Genomic DNA, 18,965 nt, shown 5'->3' with positions numbered 1-18,965 from the left:
ACCCGTAGATCCTGATAGTCCTTTGTCCTATCCCCACATGGCAATGTGTCAGGATTTGTTATATCAGGTGACTAAGAAGGGGGAAGATGTTGTGGAACAACTAATAGTTCCCAAAGCCTACAAAAGAACAGTGTTGGATCTGGCCCATGGTCATATAACGGCAGGCCATCTAGGGGTAGAGAAAACCACTGAGCGAATAATGCAGAGGTTTTTCTGGCCCGGGCTCCATAAAGAGGTATCTGACTTTTGCGCAACCTGCCCTGAGTGTCAGTATCATGCTCCCAGACCACAATTTAAAAGTCCACTAGTCCCGTTGCCTATTATAGAGGTGCCGTTTGAAAGAATAGCGATGGATTTGGTTGGACCCTTAATGAAGTCTGCCAGGGGACACCAGTATATTCTGGTCATAATGGATTACGCTACCAGGTACCCGGAAGCGATCCCGTTGCGCAATACGTCAACCAAGACCATTGCCAGAGAGCTAGTTCATGTCTTTAGCAGGCTGGGTATACCTAAGGAGATACTAACTGACCAGGGTACACCGTTTATGTCAAAAGTCATGAAAGAGTTATGTCGCCTGTTCAAAATTGAACAGTTAAGAACTTCGGTTTATCATCCCCAAACCGATGGGCTGGTCGAGAGGTTTAACAAGACGTTAAAACACATGCTTAGGAAAGTGGTCGACAAGGATGGTAGGGATTGGGATTACTTATTGCCGTATTTATTGTTGGCCATAAGGGAGGTTCCCCAGTCCTCCACCGGGTTTTCACCCTTCGACTTGTTGTATGGGAGACACCCAAGGGGGTTACTAGACATTGCCAAAGAGACATGGGAGGGGCAGTCTAGTCCTTACAAAACGGTGATTGAGCATGTTTCTCAAATGCAGGAGAGAATTGCTGCGGTAGTGCAGATAGTGAGAGAGCACCTGGAACAGGCTCAACAGGCACAGCAGAGGGTATACAACCGCAATGCTCGGTTACGCAGCTTTGCTCCTGGGGACAGAGTGTTAGTGTTGGTTCCCACTGTGGAAAATAAACTTTTGGCTAAATGGCAAGGGCCCTTTGAAATCTTAGAAAGAGTGGGACAGGTCAATTACAAAGTTTACCAGCCGGGGAAAAGAAAGCCGGAACAGATATACCATATAAATCTGTTAAAGCCCTGGAAAGATAGAACGGTACTGTCGGCCGTCCGAGCCCCTCCAGTAAATCCAGGGCCCTTAGTTCCCGAAGTGACAGTGGCAAAAACCCTGACGGCAATTCAACAACAAGAGGTCAAAGAGTTTCTGATCAGAAATAGGGTGCTGTTCTCTGACATACCTGGGAAAACCTCGGTCATTAAACATGACATAATCACTGACCCAGGGGTTAAAGTTAATCTAAAGCCCTATAGGTTACCAGAAGCACAAAGAGAATCGGTGTCGAGAGAAATAAAAAATATGCTAGAGTTAGGGGTTATTGAAGAATCACATATTGAATGGTCAAGTCCCATTGTGTTGATTCCAAAGCCCGACGGGAGTGTGCGTTTCTGCAATGACTTCCGAAAGTTGAACAGTGTTTCAAAATTCGATGCCTACCCGATGCCAAGAGTGGATGAACTGATTGAGAGACTAGGGACGGCAAGGTATTTAACCACTCTTGACCTAACCAAAGGGTATTGGCATGTACCGTTAACCGAGAGCGCCAAACAAAAGGCAGCTTTTTCAGCGCCAGAGGGCTTGTTTCAGTACAAGATGTTGCCCTTCGGGCTACATGGGGCACCTGCTACCTTCCAAAGAATGATGGACAGGATTCTAAGGCCCCATAGACGGTATGTGGCTGCTTATCTGGATGACGTGGTCATTCATAGTCCTGATTGGCAGTCTCACTTACCCAGGGTACAAGCAGTGTTGGACTCCATCTATAAGGCAGGTTTGACAGCCAACCCAAAAAAGTGTTGTCTAGGCATGGAGGAAGTAAAATATCTGGGATACACCATTGGCAGAGGCCTGATAAAGCCTCAGCTCAATAAGGTTGATGCCATACAAAACTGGCCACGGCCTCTGAATAAGAAGCAGGTGAGAGCCTTCTTGGGAATTACGGGGTACTACAATATATATATATGTGTGTGTGTGTGTGTGTGTGTGTGTGTGTGTGTGTGTGTGTGTGTGTGTGTGTGTGTGTGTGTGTGTGTGTGTGTGTGTGTGTGTGTGTGTGTGTGTGTGTATATATATATTATATATATATATACACACACACACACACACATATATATATTATATATATATACACACACACACACAAACCATATACATACACATATATATATATAAAATACAGGTAAGTAAAGGCGCAAATGTCTTTATGGAACAACAAGTCCCAGAACCAATTGCTCAGTGTAATGAACTAATAGACCCAGTCCAAATCAGTAGTCCACTTGCACATACTCTATAATCGTGTCGGCATCTTCCCCACATTACCCAAATACAGTCGGGAAATAATATCTACAATTAACACAAATACAGGGGGCGCCACATAGTGCATTAAAAGTAACAAAGTTTATTATAACAATCGAACAGGAAAAAAAATAGATAGATAGATTGACTTGCATACCAACGGTGGCGGTATTACCACCGCAAGTATGTCTCATAAATCAAGCAGAGTGCTCTGACTAAGACTTAGGGGCATATTCAATTAGGTGCGTAAAGTCGAGTAATTTTCGCATGGCGGACTTTTCGCCATCATCGCTGGTTTTCCATGCGAAAATGTATCGCGTGCGTCCCTGCTTATCCCTGTATTCAAATAGAAATCGGCGAAAACGGCACCCGGCGAAATGCAAACAGGCAAAAAAGTGCTGTCAGATTTGGGGAATTCAGCCTGCCACCCCCCAAAAGATGCACTAACATTGGGGATCATGGTAGATGCCCCCGATTAGCCCTGCTGTAGCTATATGGGGTACTTAAATGCTCTCATTAGCGTCTTTGCACAAGTGGTGAAGAATAGCATTTAGCAGTTTTTATTGGTGAAAATAACTAGTCCCAGCAAATTTGGGGTACATGAAAATGGGTGCCAGCATGGTTAAAAATCGCAAAAGTGAGGTTTTTAAAAAACGTGAATTACGCACCTTCAGCAAGCACCTGCAATAAAATAAAAACCTCCCCCATACTAAAGCTTTTTTCGCTGGTTTTTAAGTTTCTACCTCAACTTTGTACTTTTTCGTCCCCTTTATCTAAGTAATTTTGTGGGGTGTTCTTTTAATTTTTTTGATGCAGTTTACCTTTGGGGACCTATCCTAAGGGTGCAGGGTGGTTCCCCCACCTTTTCACCCCAAAACCGCAATTGTGCACTTTTTTTCGACTGCTATTCATAGGCGCAACTTTTCCGCCAGGTACATTGCATTGCGTTTTCGCACTGGCGAAAAGTCGCCACAATTGAATTCGGGGATAAATTTCTGCTGGCGAAAGGATGTCATCGGCAAAACTTTTTCACCAAAAACAGCTTATCCCCGCTAATTGAGTATGACCCTATATTTTGAAACTCGGAGGGGCGTGGCTTGATGAGACTATGGACCGTGCGTGAGAGTATCCGGAGAATGAGACTGGGCATGACACTGGATATAGATTATGTCTCACATAAATCAAGCAACCTATTTGTCTCCTGTTCGATTGCTGTAATAAAATTTGTTACTTAATGCACTATGTGGCGCCCCCTGTATTTGTTTTAATTCTATTATATTATATATATATATATATATATATATATATATACACATACATACACATATGCACACACACACACACAAAGGATAAGGACGGCGGCCTTTATTCAAGATTTTCCTCAGGGTTGATAGATATATATATATATCCAGTGGAGAACCACACACACATTATCAATAATTTCAATATATGGGTGCTGTAATCCCGTAGTCAATAAATATAGCAGCTTTCTGTTACAGAGAAAAAAAATGAGAGACCAACACACCACCTTAATGCAAAAATTGTAAATCAAAATACTTATATAAAAAATACAGCCATTTAAAAGTCCATCAAAGCCTGCATGTCACAAGTGAATGGAGGCAACATGTATACATAAGCAGCAGCCAAATGAAGAAATGCCAGAGAGGCAGCAATGCAAAACATTAATGCAGCAGATGGCAACATGGATGCTCAACAGTACAATGGCCTGTACCTAAGTACTAGATACCTCCCTCTCTAAATGTGTAATTACATATATATATATATATATATATATATATATATATATATATGAAATAAAGTGCCCATGTTTAGGGGACTGCTTTTCGTTCAGGCTAATTTTGATGGGGTTTTCGCTATTCTATACAGCATTGGTGAAGAAGGTTTAGGTGTATAAACCACTCATCTGTAACAAAAGGGAGCCGTGCAGTGGCAATAATAGTGAAGCAAATTCACAGAAAAAAATCTTGTGCCCAGCTGCTGTATAGGAGCTAGCCAAGGTGCTGAATCAGCAAGAAACAGTGAGAGCCAATAAGAGCTAGAAATGTACCCTGTTGCTTAGCAGTAGCCTAGAGAGGGGAGGGTGTCAGGGACTTAGCAGGGTCATGTCTGAGACAGCCTCCAACGAACCCATGAAGATGCCCCGATGCAGTCCCAGTAGCCAGGAACGTGCCAGGAGAGGCATAGCTATCAGGAATTAAAAAAACAACAAAAAACACTATCATAACACCATCGATTGATTTCTGTTCGATGGTGGAAAACATTGGACCGCTACAATTGGAAGAAAAACATCAGTAGTTAGTAACCATCAGATTCTGATGTCTATCCCTACGCTGAACCTGCAGGCGGACTCTGGCCACCACTCCCCCACCGTGAAGTGCTCCCTCTCCAGCGTGATGTTCCTGCTCAGCCACACACCCTCAGTGAACAGGAGGCACATCCCATGGAAGTCAGCACTGTTCTCGGACAGAGACACAACGACGATGACGCTCAACAGGAAGCCTGGGAAATACAGGGCAAATTGTGCAAAGAGGACATTGCTCATCGCCATGTTTGAGAGCAGGAGAGGGGTGCACATGGAGGCTGTAGAAATATGCACAGGTATTCCACCAGCAGTGGGGGTTGTGGCGACACTGGTGAGATGCAGCAGTTTAATATATATGTGACGATGGAAGCTTAAATGCATTGATCAATTCATGAACCAAAACCCCACTGTTTATTATTATTATTTATTATGGTGAGTGCAGAGCCCCTGTGATTTCCATATATATATATATATATAAATATATATATATATATATATATATATATATATATATATAAATATATATATATATATATATATATATATATTTGCCACAAGAACTCACCGGAGGGATTTAATGGGTCTATGTTTCGAGGTGCAGTTCATCCCTTCCTCAGGACAACAAAACATGTTTGTTGTCCTGAGGAATGGGAGTGAACAGCACCTCGAAACGATGACCCATTAAATCCTTCCGGTGAGGGTATTCTGTTTATTAGACTCCGAGTGCCGTCTGTTTCTTGTGGCTATTGTAAATTGTGGGTGCTGTCCTCCTTGGAGGGCACCGGAGCAAGTTAGGGATATAGGCCCCAACAGACAGAGTGCAGGAGTGCCGGTGCTTCAACAGTTGAATTTATTGATATAAAAACATCATAATAAGATGAATGTAAATATCATCATGGTCGACCTTTCGGTTCTCTACTGAACTTTTCTCAAGACCTTAGTTGTAAGTAGTCATACATGGACAATAATTTAGAAATAATGTAACATGATCTGTGAAACAAAAGAAAAAACAAAATAACCTGTCTGCCAGGCTCCTATATAGCAACTGAAAAACAAATAAATAAAAATAGCTGAATCACCACCTGCATTTACACCCACTATCAAAAAAGTGCCCAGTGGACTAAAGGGAGTCTAAAGCGCCAGAAGCCATATGGAACCACCTGTATATACCAATGTATAGATACTATACCTCAGCATCCATCCGAACAAGGCAAATTTTGCCAGGACTAAAAGTGGTAATCACAAATCTGGGAATAAATGAATAATACGGATTACCAGAAATGTTTAATATCCCAATATGTGAGCGTCACCACAGATCACCACATGTGTGTGTGTATATATTATATATATTACGTGTGTACCTCCATAACATGTTTAGGTAAGCTTGCTCCTATGAGCACTAAGGTTTCGTCCCTATACTTATTTCTTTTGCCACCCTGATGGGCCTAATCTTTATTTATCTCTATAGGTCCTTGTGATCCCAGGTGTTCACCTCAGCCCCAGTTGTTGTTTAACAGTGCCTGTGCATTATGGAGGTACACACGTGTTATATTATATATATACACACACACACACATGTGGTGACACTCATATATCTACATTCATCTTATTATGATGTTTTAATATGAATAAATTCAACTGTTGATCCAAGTGGCGAGTGCATCCTTCCCCCAGCGGAAACGAGAGAGAGAAAGAGAGAGAGTGAGAGAGAGAGAGAGAGAGAGAGAACATAGCCAGTAAAACATGTCACTCAGATTCTCAGTGTTATGACTGTAATTACTGCCCTGTACCATACTGCTCACCTTTTTGATGGATGGTACGTGAGACATTTACTCAATAATGATAGAACATTTCCTGGGAGACCCTGCAAAACACAGACATTCATCTGTACAAGTATAACAAAAAATGCAGTATACACAGTTAATATGATTCCAAATAAGCCAGTTTGGGAAATCATATCAACCAATGATTTCTGCAATTGTCTAGACACATTACATGTTATTTTATATTAGCAGGTTCCAATAAACATTGTGAAAGGTAACACCTCTGTGGATCCTATCTCTTATCAATCAGGATAATATATTTTGTGATATAAAAGCTTGATAATATTTAATTTGTTTGTTTCAAATATTAAACTTTTGCTAATATTCTGCAAACAGCAGCCCAGTACTAGAATATTATATTATTTCTTAGTGAGGGTGGTAATCTGTGCAGTATCATTACAAGTCATTCACTGATCCATGCTGCAGCACTAAACAGATATAACAAGCATTTATACACAGTGATGACAGCTACAGAAAAAGGATAAATTCAATTCCATTCCTGTTACGGATGATTTGAAATGCTACTGCTAGAATTGATGAAATGGGAATCTCACAGACTCCACTGCACCACCTAGAGGGAATAGCGCTAAACAGCACTTTTTAAAAATGCATGTCACTAGCTGTAACAGCAATTTCCTGGGAATAGCAAAGCGATTCACACACCTTTATCACTTCCACACATCCATGTTCTTCAGCAAGCACGGTCACAATGTCATCAACACAGCCTGAGGGAACAGAATAACAAGAAAATCAGGACTGAGACGTACATACAAACACAAAAATAGCAAGCTGGGAATTACATGGTTGGGGTTGGAAAGCCAAATACATCGGTAATGAAAATCTACAAGTAGCAAAACAAACATATGTGTAAATGGAGCTCATTGCTCTTCCTCTACCTGGTAGAGATAATATCAATTCTTATAAGTCAACCAGGGTTACTCATATAGAGACCATGTCCGACACACAGCAATGATGGTGCGATACCCCCAGTGACGGTGCATAAACCAATTCATATCTGCTTTATTTCTTTATATAGAATACACGATGAGAGGTCAATGTCTGTTACTGAGTAAAAAAATAACCTAATAACATGGTACTATAGTACATACATAATATATGTGCTGTCAGATATTAGCTTTCAGCACTTTGACAAAATGAGACTGCTATACTCTGCTATGGGGTTGCTGTAGGTTACAGCACACACCATTGTTCTTTGAACCATTTTTAAAATAAACTAAGTCTTTAAACTTGTCCTATACCTCTGCTTCATTATTTGGATGAAGAAGAGACATTTGATTCCTTAGAGCCATATTCAATTTGAGCCGAGCCGCGATACTTTTTCGCGGCCCCGACTTTCCGCCTACTTCGCCTGTTTTGCAGGCGGAAAAGTATTGCACGCGTGCCCGCTTTACCCCATATTCAATTTGAAAGTACGCGAAAACGGGACTCGGCGAAACTTGAACAGGCGGAAAGTACTGTCAGTTTTGTGGAAATCAGCCTGACAGCCCCCAAAAGATGCTCTGACATGGGGGTTCCCTATGGTACCCCCCCACACCCGATTTGGCTCGCTGAAGGTATTTGGTGTTTTTAAACGGGCTCAATAGCTGCTAAATAGCGTTTTTCTATACGTGGTGCAGAATAGTATTCAGGAGTATTTTTCCAGAAAATAACTTATCCCAGCAAATTTGGGGTACTTCAAAATGGGGGTCAGCATATTTTAAAGTTGCTAAAGTGAAGATGAAAAAAATCATGAAAATCCACCTGCCGCAAGCACCTGCAATCAAAAAAACACTTGGGGCATACTTGGGGACCCCCCCAGAGTCAAGTTCGCTAGTTTTTAACTTTGTACCCCAACTTTTTTTTTTTGCCTTCTTTTTCAAAGTAATTTTTTGGGGTGCCCTTAAGTGTTTTTTTTTTTGTTTTGTTTTTTAACACAGTCTACCTTTGGGGGACTGTCTGAAGGCTGCACGGGAGTTCCCGCAACGTTGCACCCCAAAACCCCAATTCTGCACTGTTTTCCCGCCTGCTATTCATAGGCAAAACTTTTTTGCCTAGTACATTGCATTGACTTTCCACCTAGGTGGAAAGTCCTTCAAATTGAATACGGGATAAAACCAAAACAGGCGAAATTGACGTCATCGGCGAAAAGTTTCCGCCAAAAACACGCAAAAACTGACTTTTCGCCTCAAATTGAATATGGACCTTCGTTGAGATGTCACAGCAATACTCAGAGCCATCATACCACAGTGGTTGATGTTCAAAGGATGAGGGACAAGTAGAGCATGCCATCACCCAATAATGAATTTTCTATCCGCATGAACAGATTATGGGCCACATTTAATAACAATCCTTATTACCATCTGCATATTTTGTTTTGTATCACAGTGATACTAATGCATATACTGTTGGTACATTACTTACCACTCTAGCGATGTCCCCCTCGGCGGCATCCTCAACGCTGTTCTTGGCAACCTATTGCTGCCAGCGAGGCTGTTGTGTCACATGCACATGACCCTTTCACTTGGCAGGGACTCTGCAAAGCCTGGAAGGTTTTGCTGAAGCCGGAAAGGCTGTTGCTGGGTCCCCATTGCCGGCAATGGGGACCGTATTGCTAATTGCAATACTAATGGCTAATTGCCATCTATAGATGGCTAAGCTTGCCGCTGTTTGTCAAATACTGAAAAGAGGACATAACCCCTTTAGTGAGTGCTAACGGGGTTATGTCTCATTAAAAGGTGCCCCATGTACTAAAAGGTGCCCCATGTACTTCCTGTGTCTCATGTAATAATGTTATTTTAATGGAAACAGATATGGGGTGGGATGTAGTGGAGAAGAGATAAAGTGGAGAAGTTGTCCAAAGCAACCAATCAGCTACTGTCCTTTCAAAGACAGCGCTATATAATATACAGTTAAATAAAGTTGGAAAATGCCCAAAGCAACCAATCAGCTTCTCTCTCCATGGCTTGGTACATCTCCCCAACTATGTGTTGCAGTCTTCAGAGTGCCCTATTACAGAAATGTATTGGGTATGGGGTACCGCAAGGCTGCTATAATAATATCTTCTTACTCACTCAGAGACGTGTACACAGTGTGGGCACACTATTTACTATTTATGGAGGCACAACTCGTAGACAGGTGAGAAATAGGTATTGTTACATACCTAATGTGAGAATAAGTTTCAGCTTCTCCGATATGTCCAGTCTCTGAAATAGTTTTCTTCCCTGTGAAAAGGGGAATGCGAATGACACTATCACACATGTATTATCAAAATACATGCTGAAAACTACATCACAACATCAATATATCTGTATGTATTTATGTCAGTATATAAATTGTCAGTCACCTAAAATCTATTCGGTGGAGTTCGGTATGATGAAATTTAACAGTGAGTTTTACCTATTTCTGATTGCATCATTTGCCCAAGCTTTTGGGTACCAACTGATGCCTCCACCAGCCACAGGCTGCTTTTAATCGTTCCGCTTGCCTGATTCAAACAAGCTGTGGTAATGTCTATGTTTTAAGCCCATGCAGTGATTTCCCATTAATATGCACTACAAATTACATAAGAAGGGACACCAGCAGCTGCCTGCATGACCCTAAAACAGGGGTGGGGAACCTTTTTTTGTCCAAGGGCCATTTTAACATATATAACATTATTCGCGGGCCTGGTGCAGGCCACGCCCCCTCCATGTGATGTCACACGGGGACGGGCCACAATCGCCAGTGATTATAGCAATGCCGGGAGCAGCCTGAGGATGCTACGGGGAGCTGTAAGGGCAGTGGTGTGACATCCTAAGGACGCTCCAGACGGCACTGCTGCATAGATTCTGGCTGCAGGGTGCCATTCTAGGCACTGTGATAGCCAGATGAGACTAGCAGAAAAAAGCTCAGAGGGCCAGACCAAATGATTCCGGGGGCCTTATACGGCCCCCTGCCCTAAAAGAAGCTAGTATACTGAAGACCACCAAGGTGACGTTAGAGGTCTGGGGGAGGCCAGCAGATAAGTACATAAGATTAAATCCAATATTGACTAACCTAACTTGTGGTTGTAATTCTTATTTATGTCATTCTTCTCAGCTCACTTGGTACTATGGAATTTCAGTAAATATGGAACAATGAATGGGTCATTTTCTACCAGTAAGCTGATAAAAGGTTTGCAGTTACTTAGTGACAGAATGCCATCGGGTAATAAGGAACAAATGGATCAAAGGCCTTGTTTTTTATAATGATACTGAAAAATTACTGTGTTGAAAATGCATTTATGTACAATATTGTCTATTCTGTACAATTCATCATTTCATTTAAAAAGATATCTACTGAATTCTCTCTCAAACAAGTCAACTAAAGTAACCACTGACTAAAATAAAACCTTGTAACATTGCATATTATACAGCTATGCATCCAATATCCACATTTGCAGCAATGCTACTACTAGATCAGGATAATAACAGCTGTGTCTGATCACACGAGGAGGGCTGTCACTAGTGGGTGGAAGGGGACAGACAGACTGTCTGACTATAGTCTCATATAGCTGGACATTATGTTAAAGGGTGTTCCACTATTTTCTCTACCAGTGAGGTCATGGCTATGTAATATCAGAGGTCCTGGATATCCACCTTCAGTCACTGACCGCAGAATTCACCAACTGTCCTGAACCCACCCTCAACCTCCACCCAGCTGTACAAAGGAGTGCTGCTACATACCACACATAGCTCAAATAAAATCACACCCAGTGACCAGACATCCGACTTTGGCCCTGAGGGGCGAGGTCTCTCATACTGAGTGGGGTCTTTTGGTTTTAGAATTCCTTGAGCAATTACTTCGGGTGCCAAGTATGACGGGTACCTAAAACAGAGAAGTAGGAAGAGAATTACAATAAAACATATTTCTAGGGAGGGACAAATTCAAAAAAGTAAAGAACCTACACATGTACAGCTGGCAATTACTTTTAGGGGTAATGTTGATGGGTTTAAATCATACATGCCTTCATTGTATACTTCAAAGTTCAAACTGGCTGCAAGATATGAATGAATGGCTTATGAAACATTCATTGTCACATCTATGAATAATACATAATTGCTCAATAGTACATATGCACTAATACAATATACTGTTCTGCAGACTCACACTCTTCCTTAGGGTTAACCAATAACAATGCCCAAATCTGCAAACCACAGCAACCAATCATACATGTGCTTTCAATGTGGTTTAAGTGCAGACTTGCACCACTGAGCAACTACTCAGTCGGTAACCAGCCCTCATCATTCCCAGCACCATTGGCCCGGTCCCCCTACCCTTGCATCCTCCTCATGTGCACCGTCCTTCCCTTCCTTCCCTGTACTGAAAGACAGCTGTGATTGATAGCCAGCTCATCATTGCATTTGACACGGTCCCCAGGACTGTGCTGTCACTGTGGTCAGATCCTATCTCCTGTATGTACAGGGATCCTTGTAAGCAGAACCAGGACAGCATATAACACACTATACCTAGGAGGTGTAACAACCAGATCTAATGGATCTCAGAGGAAGCACTGCAGAGGGTGTAGTTGACAGTAAAAGTGTCAGTCATAGGTGACATGAAGGGACACAAGTAAGCAGAGTGTGTGTGGTATATTGGTCTGGTCATCTGCCATCATACATCAACAATTGTTTGTGTTTGTTCCCAAATTGCTTGTCACAAAATGACTTCCTCCTTTTCAGCACTGCCCCTAACTCCTGGTGAATAGTGCAAAGGTCAGTAACATGGCTGCCGTTGGACCAGCAGTAATTCCTCTCTGCCATGGAAATGAAAGCTATTTATAAATACAATTTTCACAAATGCTTTTGATCTTTGCATATCATGATGGGATGGCAGTAATTTGTATTTTGACAATAGTCAGTTCCTATTTGGAGACAATATTAAAATGAGGTACAGCCTACAGGCAACCTGTGTTCCTTATGCCACAAAGATTGCCATATTCTGAAAAAATCATACCCAAAAGACCCATCACACAGATACACATGACATTTTGATTCCACAAGAAGGAAAATCCAATTTTTTATTTTTTTTAAATGGCAGAAAAGCGGTCATAAAACATTCTTAGTGTGACATTTAAAACCAATGCTTTCTACAACACCGTGCCCAAAGTAAGATACTGCGCTGATCTGTCCTTATGTTTACTGCATCCATCATTTGAAAAAATAAATAAATAACACAAACACTTAATAAGAAGGTATTTAGATTATAATACCTTACATAAAGTGATGGTACAGACGTGTCCTCATACATCTAGCCACAACCCGCCACACAGCGCAACTTGTCATGGTGAGTGAGCCGCTAGGTCCTGTGGTACTCTGCTAGCGTTGGTCTATTTTCGTCAAAAATGCATCTAAGTCACAATGTGATGCGACAAGGACGCACCAGCAGACTGTGCTGATTAATTTGATATGTGACACTTGTATCATATCATCATACGCATATCAAATTAATCACATCTCGACTTAGACGCATTTTCGGCGACAAAATAGACGCAGAAAAGAGCCCCGGCGTTAGCAGAGTCTCATGGGGCCTCGTGCACCAAGAGGGGCTTTTTAGCGCGACTGCAGCAAGGATGTATAAGGACTCATCTGTATAAGGTATCACATGGCCACAATGTGCAAAGTGAATTTTCTGGTTTTTGGGGTCTCTTTCTTACAGCTGTCGTTTTAATCTCTGTGACTGCCCTGCCATCTAGTGGTTAGTTATATTAAGAACAAGACTTATTCTTACCCTATTGGGAAATCAACATCTGCTCCATTATCTGTTATGTAATAAAGGCCAAATTTAGCCAATTTAACATGACCCTGGAATTAAAAAAAATACATTAAATAAAATTTAGAAAGTATTTATATATATTCTGTTAACAATATTGAAGAGAAGAGCATTTAAAAAAACACATATGCAACCCTATCATTTAAGGTAGAAAGCCTAACTGGGTACATGTGAGTTGCCATAGATGTTCTGAAAATACAAAACCAAATGATGGAAGTGCTTCTGTGTGGGTTAGCACTGCCTCCTTATCTAGTGATCTGTGCAGCAATAACCGTATCTTCTCTGTAGATGGGTTAAAAGAAAACCATGAGTGTTGTAGACTAGCGAGGAGTCTCGTAACACTGATCTTACTAAAGTTTGCGACATAATATGACAATAATAGAGGTTGGTGTATGTCAGTGGAGGCATCAATGCTATTCGTCTAGCAGACATCATTCAAGAAGATGGAAAAGGGTTAGCGCTACAAGTACAAACTCCCTTCATTGACTCCATAGGTACAAGAGTGGGATTAACCTTAAAGTTATTCTTGCTACTTATATACAGCTCCACTTCCATGATTCTATATTCCATTTACAGTGTTTAACCATGTAATAAATTTGATAAATCAATGTATTTAAAGATCTGCTTTAGCAGACACAAGTGGTCTACTTTACTAGGACACAAATCTGGCACGCCTCAAATAAAAGGCAACATGTATCACACAGATTACATGGGTTCTTACTTCTCCATCCAGCAGGACATTGTGAGGAGAGATTGCTCGGTGCACCATGCGCTGACAGTTCATGTATTCTAGTCCCTGAAGGACTTCATAGGCCAGGTGCAAAATCTTCAGATAGCTGGAAGAGGGGAAGACAGAGGGGCATTACTGTTACATTGTATCTAGGTGTTTGGACAAAGAATGACAGACCTGTTTATTGCACTTCTGCATAGCTATTGCTGGAACAGGGTAAAGTTATATGTCGAGCAGATGCACAACAATAGTCTCCCAATAATTTATTTAACACCGCAGAAATCCTTTTAGTAAAATATCTTTATCAGCACAGACACACTTAGAGGACAGCTGTTCCCAAATAAAAAATAAATAATAGAGTTAAATATACTATGTAGTGAGATAAAGAAAAATAAATTACTATTTCAAAGCAACCCAGGCAAAGTTACTTTTGCATGATCAGAGTTTCCTGATAATGCTCCAGCGATTTAATCTACTAGACAGTACGAAAGATTTGTTAACTAGCTAGTAAACTTCAGGTCTATCGAATCTATAGACTTTAGGGGTCTATTTTTTTAAAAGAAGTACAAAGTACTGTATTGCTGCAATAGAGATTTTTCTTGAACTGCAATTTATCATTATTGGGCTCCTTAATGCTCCCCGTCAAAAACCCTGCTCCTATGCAAAGAGTTTTCTCCTCACCAGCTGCTTAATGCAGCCGACGAGGGGTTCCTGGAGTGTGCGCATGCGTGGGCACTGGCCAATCACGTTGAGCTTTGGTGCTGACTCCTTTAGTGAAAAAAAATAATTCTGCTTTTGTCATTTTCAAGTTAGATTGAATCAAAATCTATTCACATTGCTTGTGACCCTCAAGATTATTTTTCTGCCCTAAATGCTGAAAGACTGTGTAATATAGCCCTACAGCATCTGTGTTCATGTTGGATACAGACCACCTAACGGACCACAGAACATGAATGTAATACACGATATACTGTACATAGAACATTCCAACACCTAATATGACTTAACCAGGGGACATGATCATAATACAAATCACGTATACTCTATACAGACATGAACCTCTATACCTGTCTAACATGACCTGAACACTGGACATGACTATGATGGAATTCATGTATACTCTATTCAGATATAGAACACTACACAGTCTAACATGACCTGACTATTAGACAGGATCAGAATGCAAATCACGTATACTCTATACATACATGAAGCACTACATAGGTCATACATGACCTGAACACTGGAAATGATCATGACACAATTTGCACATTACACTTCAGCAATATAACATGGTTATCGAACACGATCAGGGTACATGATCATTACACATCATACATTACACTGATCGCTAACACCTAATCAATCCAACTGGAACACTATAAATTATCTTCCTACTGTTATACTGAAATTGTATTTATCTTCTGAGTTAAAGCTTATCTTATATAACTTACTGAAGGAGGATATACAGTATACAATGATTGGCAGCCATAGGTGCTATTAGGAATCTAGGTCACAAATGTCCAGGGACATAAATAACTTAAAACATGGGAATGTCTCTGGAAATCAGAAACTAGATATTATGCTTACACATAATTTCCATGAATATAGTGTTTATTGTAGCACCCTGCACCTGTCACAAACCGTGCAGTTCCTCTTTCCTGTCTGGGGAGTTGCTCTTTGCTCTGGTGCTTCTAGCACACTCAGCTGATGAAACAAACTGCTGAGATACAGACAAGAGTGTGCTAGAAGCACCAGAGCAGAAAGCGACACCCCAGGCAGGAAAGAGGAACTGCACTGGTTGTGACAGATGCAGGGTGCTGGAATGAAAACTAGAATACATACCTACAAAGCAGATTATTGGCTATATATTCATGCTGCTAATGTCTTTTTCCACCACACACCAAAACTGCTCTACTGGTTTGAGATCTGGTGACTGGAGGCCACTGGAATACTCTGAGCTGAATCCACACGGTGATGCTATCCAGGGTTATACACTAAAATAGGGGTGGGCAATAAGCAGCCTCCCAGCTGTTGTAGAACTACACATCCCAGCATGACCTGTCACAGTTTTGCTATTTGACCATGCTAGAACTGTGCAAAGGCATGCTGGGATGTGTAGTTCAACAACCGCTGAAGGACCGCTTATTGCCCACCCCTGCACTAAAAACTGCTTTGGAGCCAAACAGCAGAATCTGTCCTAAAGCTCACTTTTGCTCGTGTCCACTGACTTACGATAATAGCGATGGGAAACTTGTTTTCAGCCCACACACTGTTTAAATACCTGCCAGGCAAGTCAGTCTTCAACTTGTTTTATTATCCATCTCCTCCATACGGATGAGCAGTGGACAAAATATGCTGACTTCACTTTACAGTCATCGGCAGTTTGAATCTCTTTATGTATTGACACAAAATATGTGATCTTTCCATCTTACTGTGAGCTCTGATTCCATTATAATGCTATCGGACATTGGGGAGATGTATTAGTGCGGCACAGATCGTGCTGCTATAACTCTTCCTGCTTTGTATCTTTACCGAGGTGAGGCAGGAAGCACTACCCATGAGATGTATAAACATCCCGTCTGCCGGTGTGGGGGAGTGAAAACTCCCTTCTGGCGATCCCAGTCGAAGCGCACAGCGGCTCAGCCTAGTGCTGAAGCGCTGTGTCTCACCTCCTGGCCGGCTCCACTGAGCATGTGCGAGATCTCCTGTGCACAGCCAGAGCCAAGCAGCCGCCGCAGCCAGAGACAGTGCTGTCACTGCTGTGGTGATAGGGCAATGACAGCCGCAGCTGTCGATACGGTCAGTGCCACTGACCGTTCATACACTGCCTGGCACATTGGCGCGCTATATTGTAGATAGCAGTGCCCCCGTCATCTCAAACACATCCCCACTAATACATGGGGAGAAGCTGTAGCAGCGCACATAATGTGCACTAATACCACTAAACCCCCATATCGCTGGATAATACATCTCCCCCATTATTCCAAAACAGAACGAACAACAAAAATTACTTGCCGTTCAGATTTATGTCTTACACTATTTTATGCATTATAACAATATCCTTTCATAGTTGATAGTAAGAGTAATATACCAATCAGAAGGTCTAGAGCTTTTTTTTTTCCTATTTCCTATTTTCTGGTGGGGATTTGACCATCCCTATTGGTAGCTGCTGTGTGCGCTTAAATTATTCTGTGATTTATGACCACATGTGCTTGTATTTGTGGGAAATGGACTTGCAATGCACAGGTTTAGGGGAATATTCATTATGTTAATTATCATACTAACTCGCCGTGAGCGCCAAAGCATTTCATCATTGATCCGAAAATCAGCTGTCCCCCCCGAAAAAGCATCATTGATCCTTTCAGAGCAGTGGCACTTAGAACTGCCGAGTCGACCCGGCAGCGCTAGTGCTCCTGTGTGACCTAGAGTTCACGCAGGCGCATAAAGCCGCGGCGGAAGGAGCCAGACAGGGGCGGAGGGATCCGAAACGATCGGACCCCTATGTACCAAACTCCAGCGAAGCTTTTCAGAGTTAAGCCCCGGTAGTTTACACCATCTGCAGATGCCAAGCTTCATCAGGGATTCCGATCCAAATCTACAAAACCCCAGTGACGTGTCACATAACATATGCCTCTGAAGTCGTCATAATGTCGGCACCAGTGTTATGATTTTGATATTGTTGACATGTCGACATTGAACATGTCAGCATCTGCAGAATGTTGACATGTGAAATGCAGACATTCTGCACGGACAGGCAGGGGAACGTTAGGGTTAGGCTGCGAAAGGATCACTTTTTGCAACCCGGGACGCCGTACCATAGAGAAGGTGCAGGGTGAGCGCCGAGTGCAGGAGCAAACACCATCTGAAGATAACAAATGCTCCCGCAGTTAAGCTCCAAAAATATTGTCTGTTCGGAGCTTGATGAATTTCGGTGGCCCGCTGTCCCCATACACATACCCACACGCATGCAAACATAAATGAGGTCACCGGGACAGTGGTAATACAATGGTCGCCTCCCATGTCTGTCTTGCACTAAGGGCCATATTCAATTTGGAGCGAAATTGCATCATTTTTGCCTATTTCAATTATCCCCGTATTCAATTTCAAAGACTTTTCGCAGGTTCGAAAAGTCTTTGAAAAAAAACTGGGATAACTTTTCACCACTGAAATAGGTGGCAAAAAAAGTGTAAATTTTGTTTTAGGGGTACAGGCTTAAAAAAAAAAATAGCCTGCACCCCTGGGAATGTCATTTAAAAATAAACTGTGGCAAAAAAAAAAAAAAAAAAAAATCGGGACACCCTCGAAAATGAACTTTCATTTTGGGGTAAAAAAAAAAAAAAAAATGGGAACACATTTTTAAATAACGAAATTAATTCAGGGGGGGTTCCCAAGTATGCGGCAGATGTTTAAAAGAATGCGGGTGGTAGCGGCAGGTGCATTTTTGCAGAATTAAAAAAAATTACTTTAGGGACTTAAAAATATGCTTACCCCCATTTTCATGTACCCCAAATTTGATGGATTTTTTGGGGGGGGAAAACTAACTAGTCCTAAGTGCAATTCTTCGCAGCCGCAAATATGCACCTGCCGCCGCTATTACAAACCCCGACTTCCCAGAGTGATTCCCCCATGTCTGGACATCTTTAGGGGGGTCCCAGACACATTTCCCAAAAATTCCTGTTTTTTTGTAGATCCAATTTCGCCGGGTCCCGTTTTCGCTCCTTTTAAATTGAATACGGGGATAAAGTGCCCAATACTTTATCCCAAGAAAAGCTCCGATGTGGAGCGAATAGTCCAGCACGGACTTTTCACTCCCAAATTGAATATGGCCCTAAGTCTCACTGACTGTAGCTGCAGTGAAAATAAACT

General features: G+C 41.8%; 1 protein-coding gene across 10 annotated transcripts in view; it reads right to left on the bottom strand.

The window, feature by feature from the left end:
* TBCK (TBC1 domain containing kinase) overlaps nucleotides 1-18,965 on the bottom strand; it is a 328,992-nt gene that overhangs the window by 256,369 nt on the left and 53,658 nt on the right. For all 10 annotated transcript variants that reach the window (XM_088479472.1, XM_088479469.1, XM_088479464.1 and 7 more), the window contains 6 exons: nucleotides 14,088-14,202; nucleotides 13,325-13,398; nucleotides 11,281-11,422; nucleotides 9,738-9,798; nucleotides 7,241-7,302; nucleotides 6,557-6,618 (listed from right to left, as the gene is read on the bottom strand). In XM_088479472.1, the coding sequence (XP_088335598.1) occupies nucleotides 6,557-6,618; nucleotides 7,241-7,302; nucleotides 9,738-9,798; nucleotides 11,281-11,422; nucleotides 13,325-13,398; nucleotides 14,088-14,202 (516 nt within the window). The remainder of the gene's footprint in view (nucleotides 1-6,556; nucleotides 6,619-7,240; nucleotides 7,303-9,737; nucleotides 9,799-11,280; nucleotides 11,423-13,324; nucleotides 13,399-14,087; nucleotides 14,203-18,965) is intronic.

This window comes from Taudactylus pleione, unplaced genomic scaffold (assembly GCF_031769625.1).
Source record: "Taudactylus pleione unplaced genomic scaffold, aTauple2 ptg000236l, whole genome shotgun sequence".
Taxonomy (NCBI): Eukaryota; Metazoa; Chordata; class Amphibia; order Anura; family Myobatrachidae; genus Taudactylus; species Taudactylus pleione.
The sequence above is the reverse complement of the archived record's forward strand: the minus strand, read 5'-3'. Positions and strand labels throughout refer to the sequence as shown.